Genomic DNA, 13667 nt, shown 5'->3' with positions numbered 1-13667 from the left:
AGGCAGGACCAAGACAGAGCAACTTTGCCTTCGATCTTCTTTGGAAAGCAGTAAGAGAGATCCCTCCTAACGGTGTGTAGCCATGCGACCGACGGACTCAGCGAAGACGATGGTTCAGAATGGTGGGTATGTTGTTGAATTGCAGTTTGCGCTCGCATCAGTGAGCGATACGTGGCGACGGATCAACTTGCCGAATGTCCTCAAAGTACTGCAACAGCGCGCACCGCATCAGAGTGCGAGAATGAAGCTTGCCGAGCATCCAGCCGAGCATCCGTGGCCCCAGCGTCATTCACGGCAGCCTACCAAGCCGATTGCGCCGGGGTATTCAGAGTCACTATCGACAATCCCCTGCTCCAAAGCACAACAATGAACACTGAATGTGCCACTCTGGGGTTTGGGTTGCCGGCGGCCAGAGTATGAGTACCCCTGTTGCTGATGTTGGAGAACCAAATGCCACCAGGTATGTGAACTTGTAATGTGGATTCTCTAACAACTAGTGAGCGAAGACAGCAGCCACGGATTCACTCTAGGTAATACAGAAAGGTGCCGAATGCTCCGTGAGATGCCCAGTTCCCGAAATACATACATATACATGGTGAATGGAAGTGAGGAACTTAGGCCGATCTAAATAAGGTCATTGGCAGCGCCAGCGGCACGCTACGGCTGCTGCTGCTGCTCCTGATGCTGGTGCTTGGATGCCTCTAAAAAAAGTTGGCACATGGTGCTCTTCAGGAGAACTTTCGCGTACCAGTTGTGCGCGGCGTAGATCCATGGATGCACATGCAACGGCTTGAACAATGCGGATCCAAACATGAATTTGAAAGACCGCAGGCTACTAGCTGCGTTTACCGCCCCGGCGCCAGGGGTGATCTCCTTATTAGCAACTCCTACTTCGGTCGCCCCCTCGTCGATGGCGAGCCAGCTGACACCGTTTGTCCAGCGCAAGAGCACCTCGTTTGGACGCCTGTCTTCAACGACCCACTGGTACACGTGGTCTCCCTTTGAGAAGGTCGTCGTGGTGCCGCGTTTGAAGCCCACCGAACGTAAAACACAGGCCTCGGGGGCAAACGCCTTGCTGTTGAAGAACGCTCTGGCAAAGGCCGTCGTCAAAGCCTCAAGGTTTGCGGAGGACGCCGACGAGCCGGGAGCAGAGGGGCAGGAGGCTGCTGTATAAGGAGCACTAGCAGCAGCAACAATGACGTGGGGGGGCAGTTGAATCAGGCATGACACGTATGAGGAGTATGGCGGTGAGGGCGAGTCCGCTTTGTTGTTGGAGACATGAGGTGTCTTGGTCGCAGCAATGAGGGAGGAACCCGCAGGGGCCCCTTCGACGAGGCTAACCAGCAGCGGTGGGGCCTGTTTCGAGAAAGCAGCGGCAGCAGAGGCGGTAACAGGCATTGGATTTATATGAGATCTGGTTGGGGCACGGATTGGGGGTGCGAGGATGGGCGACTGTGCGATATCTCAGAGATGGGGCGGGAAGAGAGCGCAATGGGTTGCCATGCTCGAGAAGCCGCTGAAAGTGGGCCAATGGTCTCCAACGGTGGATATGGATGTATACTCGAGTTGGTGGCAAGCAGGGTGGTGTAAATTCAGGTGTAAGTTCTATGTACCTGGATGTGAGTCCCGCTCCCCGTGCCAAAGGTCGCGACTCTCGGATCATACTCTGGATCATACTCGACCGGGTACTTCCGCCCAAACCACACACCCTTTTATAGACATTCGATTCAGACAGGTTGCATCAACAGCCTTTCTGGAAAGGGGAAGGGGAAGGATAGTGCAGCAGCTACGCTATAGCGGGATATGGTATGTGGCTGAAACCTTGCTTGGACAGGTTTATAACACTATCCGCAAATGCATCAACATATCCCTCTTATCCCATTCGACAGAGGTTTGCGGCGAAATAATGAAAAGATCAGGACTTACTCTCCTCGTCGGGAGCGTTCTAGTGCTCAGTTTGCTCGTGAATGCAACCTTGTGTCACACAGCACAGTGTGCATCAAAAGAGCGAAACACGATCCAACGGCTGGCGATAAAACTGCTGATGATACGGCTTAGCCGATTGCGACAGGGCTACACCACGCACTTGGCTATGCACAAAGTTGCGCGGGACGTTTGAAATTTTGCTGCGTTCGGCGACACGGTGTGGACCATCCCACTGAACAACCAGACGTTGATTTGGATGAACTCGACGGGACACCTTTTCGGTAGTACGGAGCTTTCGTTTGATGTCACATCATTTTCGGTTGGGTACTCTTCACTCCTGTTCCATGGCGCGAATAACACTCTTCATGAGTGTACGCTGCCCTTGGCCGAGGAATGTCGGATAGTGGGAATGAACATGAAGAGCGGATACAATCTGGATGCGCGGATGATCTACGGCGTCCATGTGGATGGCAGCATACTGACATGCAAGAGACCCTGTGCAGCAGACAATGGGTGGCGGGCGATTATTGAGGAACCGGCAAGTGACGAAGTGCTCGTCGTTGGAGGCGCCGCGCTATGGCGTGTGGGAACCGATCGATTGTTGTACGATGGCGAAGGGCTGCGTCGAAGCATGGACCAACATTGGTCTGGGAACTGGCCGATCGTGGAAGCATTCGATGCGGACCGCCGCGGTGTATGGATAGTGTCAGGCGGCGGAACCCTGTACACCTGTGCTGGGAGATGCACGGACAAACGTTGGGTGGAAGTTGCCATCCCGGTGGAGGTGAACATCCAACAAATCACTGTCAGCGGAAGTTTTGTCTACGTCCGGGATCACTGGAACGTGCTGGAGCGCTTCCAGATCTTTCCAGACAACGGCGAGGATTACACGCACTACGTGTCCTTTGCTAACACTGGAAGATACATGTGTGAGATGGCGAGCGAGGCCGTGCTAGAGGGTCTGCCCGTGCACTATCTGGGCTACGGCTGCCACAACTAAGACAGCGTTGTAAACATTGTCGTTTCCCAAATACCGGTGCCGTTAGAAATGTATGCCAGCGCAGTTGCGCAAACGTCAACATGCAACAGTTCCTTTACTGCGACGAACCTTGGCTTTCTGCTGAACACGACTTTCTTTCGGTGGAGCACGCTCCATGAACTGGAACATGGTCGTGCCTTGGTCAAGCGTGAGTTCTTATACACAAAGCCTGTGACTTGTCCACAATCAGGACTACATCACTCGGGAGCCCCACCAGAGCTCTTAACACAAGCCGGCCGAACTCGATCTGTCATTATGGGCCCACCCTACGAGTACAGGTTCGGCTATGCGGCGGCCATTCGCCGATGTGCCTTCCGCGATTGGACTTGCCGCCGATTTCGATACATTCAAGGCAGTGATGGTGGAGAAGCATAAGGATATCCTGCCGTTGTGTCATATGTAGACTCCGCCTTCGATGAAGATACATCACCAATTATGATGCACATCTAAGTTACACAGGCAGATCGAGCAACATTCTTGTTGCGCCGCAGCCTTCTTGCCAACGCCGATTCCGATCAGCCAGTCCGGAGCCGAAGTGAATCTGATGTCGCTGCGTTTATTTGAAGCCCTGAACATCCCGATCGAAACGACCATTCCTGCGAACACGACATTGAAGAATATGGATGGAAGACCCAGTCGAATTAATGGTGTCGTCTACGACGTCAAGATTTCTATTGGATCCATCAGTTGCTCGACCGCCTGTTTCGTCAGTTCCGAGTCCCTCAGTCACAATTTGATTTTAGGAAGACCTTACCGCCGTATTACCCGACTAGAAGGGAAGAATTGCGATGACGGAAGTGTATGGTGTCGTATATTCGACCCCGATTCTGCCAAAAGCGCTCAATTCCTCGCCGCACCAGCCAAATATGGAATTCAACCCCTGGATACGTACCGGAAGACTTCAAAATGATGGGTTCTGTTGTGCAGAGACGCGAACTATCCTGTCAGTTGCTGTCATTGCGTAAGCAGACGCGTAAGCAGTCTGGTCAAGGTCAGAGAGACAAAGACCCCGACGCCAGAGTCCGGAGTATATAGACATACAACAAGTAATACAATAAGACCAGTAATGGTTCTACTCTTCATCGGCTACTTCCCAGTAATAACTCAACAGGTTATGAGCCCTGTTTGCGGAGCCGAAACAAAGCAGTAAGGATCGTATCGCAAACTCGTTAAGTCAACACGAGAAACCGCCATGGCTTTCAGACATATAGACAGACTAAACCCAATTCAGTCACGCGCCCGCGCTGAAGAGGCAAGCTCTGCAGTAAGAGCTGAGGCCGAGCACGACAAAACAGTAGAAGCGGTGCTTCAAGAGCCGGCGGAAGTTGATGAGAAGGGCGAGGCTGCATACAGGCTGGAGATGTTGGAAAACGAGCTCCGTGAACAGAGAGAAGCTCAGAACGCGATCTTGAAGGTCATTCTGCAGATGCAGACCTCTCAGATGCAAGCAGCGCAGGAAAAGGAAGCACTAGGGTTCGGGGACGATGTTCTTCCACCAGACATTCTTCCAACGAAGAGATATGCGTCACCTACACACAGTACCACGTCTGAGGCAAATGTCTCATTCGTAACCAATCAGTTGTTGAAGGAGATTCCAAAGTACAACGGGGACATGGGGAAACCGCAAGCTCTCTATGAGTTTATCAGAAAGGTTCAAAATTACATCTATACGGTGGATTTACCCCCGCACATCGAAATCGCCATAGTCACCAGTAAATTCACGTCGACCGCAGATATCTGGTGGCGGACTTTCGCTGGAGAAAAAAGAGCTGAGGTCCCAACAACCTGGATGGAACTGAAGGCAGCGTTGGAGAAGAGATTCATTCCACCTGCCTACGGCACGCTGATACGGGATAAACTCGATGGGTTGAAACAGACTCACTCAGTTATTGCATATAATGCGGCATTTAACCGCTTAGTGATGCAGATCCCCCGTTCATCCAAAGGAGACGTGGAAGATAGATACCTCAAGGGATTAAAACGACCCATCTATTTCGCAATTATCAGTAAAGAATTACCGAACCTGGATGGTATGCAGGAAGCCGCTACACGTCAAGAGCAGATGATGGGAGCGCTTGATTCCCCCACACGCAACTCACGTCCCAGATCAGCGGAAGCTAGTAATGCCGAAGCGCAACAGTTGTCAGAGTCGTCTGATGAGCGCAATCAGAACTCAAAGAAGAAAGAGAATAATTCGGATAACTCTCGTCGTGGAGGAAACCGAGGTAGAGGCCGTGGACGTGGAGGTGCCCAAAGAGGTGGTGGATCTTGTTTTGAACGGTTCCCGTGCAAATTATGTGGGGAACTTGGACATTGGGTAACAACGTGCCCGAAGATAGAGGCAGCGCAACAGCTGCTTGGAAAAGATAAGCAGAAATCAGAAGCGGAGGCAAACATGGTACTTGCGACGGACCGAGGTGCTGACCACAGCATTGCCCTGGATTCGTGCGCAACCCATCATGTTGTCAAAGATGAGTTCATGTTTGAAGAGCTTCATTCCATCGCACCGGTCACCGTTCCAGTGGCCAATGGCCAAACCATTGAAGCCCAGAAAGCTGGAACCATCCGGGTCTTCAACAATGAAGACCGGACAAACACATTATTTTGCGGAACGTACTCTACGAGCCTAGTGCGCGTAGGAATCTCTGCAGTACCGCACCGTTGATTGACGAGGGCTACAACATTCAACTTCGAAGAGGAGATGCTGAAATTAGACGAGATGGGGCAGCCGTTTTGAGGGTGACCCATAATGGAAGACTTCCATTCTTGAAGGATATGTTGAAGCGGAACCTGAAGCGTTTGTTATGGCACTTGAGGGAAAGCCCAAGACCGCAACGTCAATAAATTATGGCACCAGCGTTTTGGACATATCGGATCCAAAGCGCTTCAAGCTGCGAGCTTAGAGTATGACTTCGAACTTGATACCAGCCACAAAGACGAACCCGCACAGCTATGTGTGGGCTGCCAGAAAGGAAAACAAACACGGAAGCCCTTCAGTGGGCAAAACCCCCGGCCTGCAACCAGATTACTGGACAGGATTCACTCAGATGTATTGGACCTTGGTCCTAAAACGAAGTCATTTAATGGAAAGCGGTACATTCTTTCGTTTATTGACGAATTTTCAAGATGGTCAGTAGTCTATATCTTGAAAAACAAAAGCAAAGTACACCAGAAATGGAGAGAATTCAAAGCGTACGCCGAGCGCCACTGCAATGGAAAGATCAAAGAGTTGCGCTGTGATAACGGTGGAGAATATATGTCGGATGAACTCAAAGAAGCCGGGATTTCGCTAGTCCCGACACAGCCGTACTCTTCCCAACAAAACGGTATTGCGGAACGGTTCAACCGAACAGTTATGGATCAAGTTCGCGCCAGAATGTGGATGAGTAACGTTCCAGAAAACCTTTGGAACGAATTAGCCGTTTTGGTGAATTACCTCCGACAAAGGACACCGGCCAGTGCCACTGGCACAACCCCATACCACAAATGGTATGGGAAATCAGCGGATATATCGACTTTGCGGACGCCGTGGAGTGAGGCGTTTCTCCACATCCCTAAACAGACGAGAAGAAGTAAACTTTCGGCCCGCGCACTAGGCCCGTTGCGTTTACTAGGGTATCATGCCACTAAACATGGCACTTATCGTCTCATTGATGAACATACGCTCGAGATATTTGAGTCTCGGGATGTAACCTTCAACGAAGAAAACAGTCGTAGCGAATCCGTTGCTCCTGGATCAGACGACCCCGCAGAATACGCCATTGAGAAAATACTATTGTCGCGTGGAGATGGAGATTTGGGGGAGAAGGAGTACCTCGTCAAGTGGGAAGGTTTCGACGACCCCACATGGGAACCCTACAAATTTGTAAAAGACGCAGTAGCGTTATCTGAGTTTTTGGGGGCCGAAGACGACGGCGGTCAGTACACAGGAGCGGAACTCCTGGTAGCTACGGTGGACACAGATGAACCCACCACACTGCAAGCCGCTATGAAATCCCCATACTCACGCGAATGGCAAGCCGCTATGGAAGAAGAACTTGCTTCTCACGCAAAGAATGGAACTTGGGAATCATCAGATCAGAAAAACACTGGGCACACAGTAGATTCCAAATGGGTCTTTAAAGTAATGCGCAATCCTGACAACTCAATAAAGAAGTTCAAGGCACGTTTAGTAGCCAGAGGATTTACGCAAAGAGAGGGAATAGATTACCATGAAACGTTTGCGCCCATCGTGAAGTTTAATACGTTGCGGATGTTGTTAGCCATTGCAGCGTCACACGACTTGGAGATCCATCAGATGGATGTAGACCGCATTCCTGAATGGGAACCTCGACACCGTAATCTATCTTTGCCTACCAGACGGGACAACGTTTAAACTCAAACGTTCTCTGTACGGACTGAAACAGTCACCTCGGTTGTGGAATATGGTGTTGGACGCTTACCTACGAGAGAAAGGTTTCAACGTTTCCAAACTAGACTACGCTCTTTACATAAAGCGCATTGGCCGAGGTTTTATCATCATTGCCGTCTACGTTGATGATTTGACAATTCTTTCAACGAGCAAAGCGGAACGGGAAGCGATTAAAGAAGGTTTGAAATTACGCTTCGAAATGGAAGACATGGGGGAGCTCTCTTACCTCTTCGGAATAGAAGTCAGACGAAATCGCATCCAACGAACCCTCACTATTGGACAACAGAAGTACATTAGTGATATACTACGGAAGTTCGGATTGGAGCAGATGCAACCGCACGACACGCCGCTGAATCCCAACGTGAAGCTTGAGATTATAACTGCGGATGAGAAACCGGCAGACGTTGCAACGTATCAATCGATGATAGGGTCATTGATGTACCTTATGATTGGAACTCGCCCTGATATCGCTTTCGCGATATCTAAGTTATCCCAGTTTCTGGCTAAGCCGTCACAGACACATATGAAGGCGGCTAAGCGGGTTTTCAGTTACATTGCCAAAACGAAAGAGCTTATCCTACAATACAATAACGAGTCAGATAACGAACTCCGGGGAAACAGTGATGCGGACTTCGCAAAATGCGAAGAGACTAGGCGTTCGGTCTCAGGGTACACGTTCACCTTAAACGGGGTAGCGATATCCTGGAAGTCACAACGGCAAGCGGCAGTTACAGTATCTACGTCGGAAGCGGAATATGTAACGCTTGGAGAAGCAGCCAAAGAAGCGCTGTGGCTCTCTCGGATGAAACAGGAAATCCTGGGCGCATCCGACAAGCCCATACTGATTTACGAAGATAACCAAGCCGCCATCAAACTTGCGAACAATCCCGTGGATCATCAGCGAACGAAACACATTGACGTTCGACACCACTTTATTCGGGAACTTGTAGCTGAACGCAAGCTAGATATTCAGTATATCTCAACAAAAGAAATGATAGCGAACATCCAAACGAAAGCTCTTCCGAGACCGGCCTTTGTTTATTTACGGGAATTATGTGGGCTACGACAGTAAAGTCTACACTACACGCCGTATTGTTAAATAATGGCTCTTCGGAGCCAAGTGAGCGGCGGAGCGTCAAAAACTACATGACACGACGGACACCGAACTTGATTCGACGGGTGACGCCAAACAAGATAAAGGGAGCATCCGTTGCATATGGTGCAGTTGCCACACGAGGTCACCATACGACACGAGATGGGATTAGTGCCGCACATGCAGCACTGACGGTCGTGGCAATCCCGGGTTAAGTAAACTGGCCAAGGGGCTCTAAGAGAAGCAATCAATACACATTTATCAGTTGGATTACCTCCTCTCACCACTCACCGACAGACGCCACAGCGTGGGGCGTGCAAATGAGACACCATCGCCTGGACGATGCACGTACGGCAAAATAGGTGCCCGCACGGCCCGTTGTAGTTGGCAGGGTTGACCATACAGATCGGGCAAGTTGGACCACCGTTCGGCATCTTGATGGATTGGTTGGATTTGGGTGTCGGAGAGAGAGAGTGTGTTGTTGATTGGAATGGAATTGAGAGCGGGAGTTGGACAGGCTGACTTTTGGACAGCTCGAGTCGGGGGAGTGTTGTGCAGAGACGCGAACTATCCTGTCAGTTGCTGTTATTGCGTAAGCAGACGCGTAAGCAGTCTTGTCACGGTCAGAGAGACAAAGACCCCGACGCCAGAGTCCGGAGTATATAGACATACAACAAGTAATACAATAAGACCAGTAATGGTTCTGCTCTTCATCGGCTACTTCCCAGTAATAACTCAACAGGTTCATCCCAAATACCTTGAAGATATCGACATGCTCTATGGACACAAACTCCGAAGACCTCTACGAATGCGACCGTATATGATCCAGTACTACGAGACAGAAACGGACAGCAAAGAATACAATTCGACAAAAGGAAACGTCACTGAAGAACCGACCGATGCGATTGCGACCGACAACGAACAAGATTCAGAATGCGACGTTGAAGAAGCCTACGAGCAATCAATCGAGTACCATGTACATGCGTTTACCTACTGACAGCAGTCAATTATGGACGATATGCCAATGCTATCCGACGATCGAACCGAAGAATCCGACATAGAAGAAAGTCTTATTTCTGATTCCGACAGTGATTACAGCATCAATTATGATCCGTTTCAGCCTAATCGACGACGAACCTATTCCGAATACGACTCCAACTCCGATTCCAAAGAAGAACTGTACTCCGTGCAAGTACGCACGAAATTCAAGCCTGTTGCGAAGAAGATCAAGCCTGTAGCACAACCTTTGCCCGGAGGCATCCGACCTGAAGCTTTACCCAGATCTACGATAACCGAGACACCCGCCAGAAACACTGAACGCAAAAATCGATTCGATGGACGAGACCACTTGCTTACTTTCCGAGACAATTTGACTACCAAAGAACGAGCTGCGTTCTTATGACAATTGCGCAAATACGACATGGCGTTCGCTTTCGACGACAGCGAAAGAGGAACATTGAAGCCACACATAGAGGAACCTGTCAAGATTCATACGATCCCGCACATGCCCTGGATGGTTAGACCACATCGATTACCCCCGCAAATGAGGAAAATCGCGACAGACCTACTCCGAACAAAACGAGACGCAGGACTGTTAGAACCTTCATTTGGACCCTACCGAAACTCCTGGTTCCTAGTACCCAAAAAGAACGGAACATACCGATTTGTACAAGACGTGCAGATGCTCAACAGCGTGACAATACGAGATGCCGGATGCGCGCCGATTGCAGAAGTTTTTGCTGAAGAATTTGCTGGACGTTCGATTTTATCGATGGCTGACATGTATTCCGGATATGACCAAGCATCCCTACACCCCAAATCAAGAGACATTACAGCCATGCTTACGCCGTTTGGATTTTACCGACTTACCCGACTCCCTCAAGTAGGAACTAATTCAGTAGCTCAATTTCAACGAGCAGTCGACAAAGTTTTCGAATCCCTCAAGCCCGACATCGTCAGCGTATATATCGATGATACCGGCATGAAAGGGCGGAAATATCGAGAAGAGACACACGTGAAACCCAATATTCGCAAATTCATACAAGACCACATGGACGACTGCGAAAAAGTATTAAATTCTTATGATCGATTCAGGACTCACGTTTTCCGGCGAGAAATCAAGCTGGGGAATGTCGAAGGCAAGTCTTGCAGGCATTTACAATGGAAGAGCACCCGAACAATCGAAGATCCGAAAAATCACCAGCTGACCCCCTTGCCAGAACCTGACCAAAGTACGAGCATTCCTCGGACTTATTCTATTCTACCGCGCCTGGATCAAAGATTTCGCCAAGAAAGCAGACTCCCTTCTTACAACTTCCTGGCGTCCTTTCGTGGGCGTCCCAAGTCATCTGGCAAGCGCGGGTGTACCTCAGCGAACTATGGAAGCTAACAGGCGTCGTCAACGCCAGCAAGGGTTCCCGGCACACCATCCGCCTCTCGGCTGGCGCCCGTCACAACCTCCAGTGGCACTACGATACGCTTGTTCAGGGGTCTGGAGTTTGTCTACTGTCAGAACAAGAGTGGGAAACGCAAGAACTCTTCGGCATTGCTTCCGATTCGGGCGAAATTGGCTTCGGGGTTACCTGCAAGGACTCCTTCATCGTTGGCCGCTGGTGCCCCGGGTTTTACCACGCCGCTGGATCTTCATCAGCCCTTTTTGAAATGGCAACCATTGCGATCGGACTCGAGACCTTCGGTCCCTACTTATCGGGCAAGAGAGTTCTTTGGGTCACAGACAACGAGGGAAACGCCACCGCATTTGCCAACGGCCGCGCTCGATCAACACCTCTTTGCGAGCTCATACGGAACATCTACACCGCAAGCGTGCGCTTCGAGTTCGACATTCGCCTCGTATGGGCTTCAAGAACCTTCCTCACCAGGTGCGATGCGCTCTCACGCGGCCTTGTCTTGGATTTTCAGGCAGCGCATCCGACCAAGGTGCAGGTCCCGGCTATCTTGCCTACGTCCTGTTCTTTGCTGAAATCCTCAGCGGTGTCATTGTGTTTCACACATCGTCATCATCAGCTGTAGTATTCTGCGCGGATGCGCCACCACATACCTTCTCTCGCCAAGTCGTGCTCCACCCGTCTTTGCACCGAAATCGCAACTACTCGCGCTTCGTTCTCAATTATCTCAACATTGCGGCCACGAACAGTTGGGTCCACCCAAATGGTGACCCATTCCCCATCACACTTCCTTTCCTCCTCTCGTGGTTGTACCACCAAGGCCGCCGGGTCGCAGTCGGACAAATCCAAGCAAAAACCCTTTACGGCTATCCCTCTGGGCTCTTTGATCGCCACCCCGCTCTCGGGGTCAACTGGTCACCTGTTCGCTTTCATCCCGCCGCAGTTCGGCAACTCCGTATCTTCGAACGCATTGCACCGGGGCCGCCTCTCAAATAAAAACCCAAAATCAAATACTCCCAGCTCTCAAAGTTCGTTCTCACTCTTCTCACGCCCAACTTCAACGACCGTATCTACGCTGCCATAGCGTGCGTCGCGTTCTGGGGGCTCGCTCGGCGCAGCGAGGTGCTCACCGATGGATCCCCACAACAACACCGCAAACTTCTTCTCCGCTCGCATGTCACACGCATCCCTGCGCCAATGGCCAATGGAGTCGATTACGGTTATCAGATCTTGGTTCCCTACCCCAAAATTTCAACTCACTACACGCAATATCTCGTGCTTGCCGCCGTTGATTCGGTTACCTGCCCCGTGCGCGCGCTCGATTTCGTTCTTGCGCACAATCACGGTCCCTATCTGTGGACCCTCGACAACGGCTTGGTTCCCACATCCGCATCTTTCAACGCCGTCTGGACAGCCACCATGAACACGGACATCGGCGCATCTAGCTTTCGAGCGGGCGGGGCCACTCACCTAGCCATTCTCGGGTACGACACACTGTGGATTCAACGGTGGGGTCGTTGGTCGTCCGACGCTTTCGAACGATACATCCGCACACATCCTAGCGTTCAACTCGCGGTGCGGCAGAATTCCGCTCCTATTACCCGCCCTGTTGCATACTAGATCTCCTATTTATCTGTGGCTCATCTCCGCCTACCTCTTCATGTATATTTGCCATTTGCTCAATACATATATACTTCACATATGGATCGGTGCTAATACCACAAATACTTCCCGGGCACTTCCCGGTTTTGACGTGCGGGGGCCAAATTTCTCCCCAAAATTTATTGAGGGCTGACTAGTACAGCGTGGGGCGAAAATTGGTCCCCCGACGGCGTCGCGACGTGCGGGGGACAAATTTCTCCCCAAAATCCATTGATGGCTGACTAGTACAGCGTGGGGCGAAAATTGGTCCCCCGACGGCGTCGCGACGGGCGGGGGCCAGATTTCTCCCCAAAATCCATTGAGGGCTGACTAGTACAACGTGGGGCGAAAATTGTTCCCCCGACGGCGTCGCCGTGACGCGGTCCCCGGGCACTTCCCGGTTGGACGTGCGGGGGACAAAATTCTCCCCAAAATCCATTGAGGCCTGATTAGTACAGCGTGGGGCGAAAATCGTTCCCCCGACGGCCTCGCGGAGAATAGCCAGTATCCCTCATATCGCCGCCATCTTTGGGTCGGATCGTGCACAGGGCTCTCGTAGCCCCTCATATCATCTCCCATATCATCAAATGCATCTCATTTACTATTTCGCCAAAGTCGGGTCTCGCCGTGCGCGATCCGGCGTCGTTGGGTCCAAAGATGTGCTGGATCATATGCATTTATTATCGTTTATAATATACGTGTACGCGGTTTCGCCCGCGAAGGTCGCTCGCTAGCTCTTCCCCAAAAGGGGGGAGCCTAGTGGAGCGATCAAACCCCTAACGCCTCTGGGGGGCGAGGCCTTCAGTGGTTCCACCATCCGGATTTGGTGGAACTCAAAATAGACACAAGGCGAGTTCCACTTGCCCTCTCTAGTGAACGCGGTCGCGCGGGTTCCACCGTCCGGATTTGGAGGATCCCAAAATAGACACAAGGGCGAGTTCTCCTTGCCCTCTCTGATGAACGCGGTAGCGCGAAGTAACTTTTTGGGGAGCTTGATGAGGTTGACCGAGTGCGTATAAAAGGATCCGGAACACGATCTTGAGTCAACCCACTTCATCAATCACTTCATCAACCAACGAATCACCTTTCTGAAAGATTGCAATGCCAGTGCACTACCGCCTTCGCGACCGCGAGCCGCTGAGCGTCCAGCGT

The 13667-nt window shown here is 51.1% G+C and overlaps 4 protein-coding genes across 4 annotated transcripts; 3 read left to right on the top strand and 1 right to left on the bottom strand.

The window, feature by feature from the left end:
* Positions 1 to 657: 657 nt before the first annotated feature.
* Positions 658 to 1398, bottom strand: EV422DRAFT_572186 (uncharacterized protein; the record flags this gene model as incomplete). The annotated part of the gene is made up of 1 exon (XM_053073083.1): positions 658 to 1398. One exon carries the CDS (start codon positions 1396 to 1398, stop codon positions 658 to 660), a length of 741 nt encoding a protein of 246 aa, XP_052920957.1.
* Positions 1399 to 2182: 784 nt separating this feature from the next.
* Positions 2183 to 2926, top strand: EV422DRAFT_510118 (uncharacterized protein; the record flags this gene model as incomplete). The annotated part of the gene is made up of 1 exon (XM_053068899.1): positions 2183 to 2926. The coding sequence occupies one exon, from the start codon at positions 2183 to 2185 to the stop codon at positions 2924 to 2926; it is 744 nt and encodes a 247-aa protein (XP_052920956.1).
* A 1988-nt stretch (positions 2927 to 4914) lies between these two features.
* Positions 4915 to 5751, top strand: EV422DRAFT_334163 (uncharacterized protein). Its single transcript, XM_053066382.1, has one exon. It carries the CDS (start codon positions 4998 to 5000, stop codon positions 5628 to 5630), a length of 633 nt encoding a protein of 210 aa, XP_052920955.1. The 5' UTR covers positions 4915 to 4997; the 3' UTR covers positions 5631 to 5751.
* Positions 5752 to 12260: 6509 nt separating this feature from the next.
* Positions 12261 to 12795, top strand: EV422DRAFT_547350 (uncharacterized protein). The gene is made up of 2 exons (XM_053071597.1): positions 12261 to 12561; positions 12713 to 12795. The coding sequence occupies exon 1, from the start codon at positions 12294 to 12296 to the stop codon at positions 12492 to 12494; it is 201 nt and encodes a 66-aa protein (XP_052920954.1). The 5' UTR covers positions 12261 to 12293; the 3' UTR covers positions 12495 to 12561; positions 12713 to 12795.
* Positions 12796 to 13667: the final 872 nt, after the last annotated feature.

The sequence above is a fragment of the Fimicolochytrium jonesii genome (genome assembly GCF_025526975.1).
Source record: "Fimicolochytrium jonesii strain JEL569 chromosome Unknown EV422scaffold_42, whole genome shotgun sequence".
NCBI lineage: Eukaryota > Fungi > Chytridiomycota > Chytridiomycetes > Spizellomycetales > Powellomycetaceae > Fimicolochytrium > Fimicolochytrium jonesii.
This window is presented reverse-complemented; position numbering and strand designations above follow the sequence as displayed.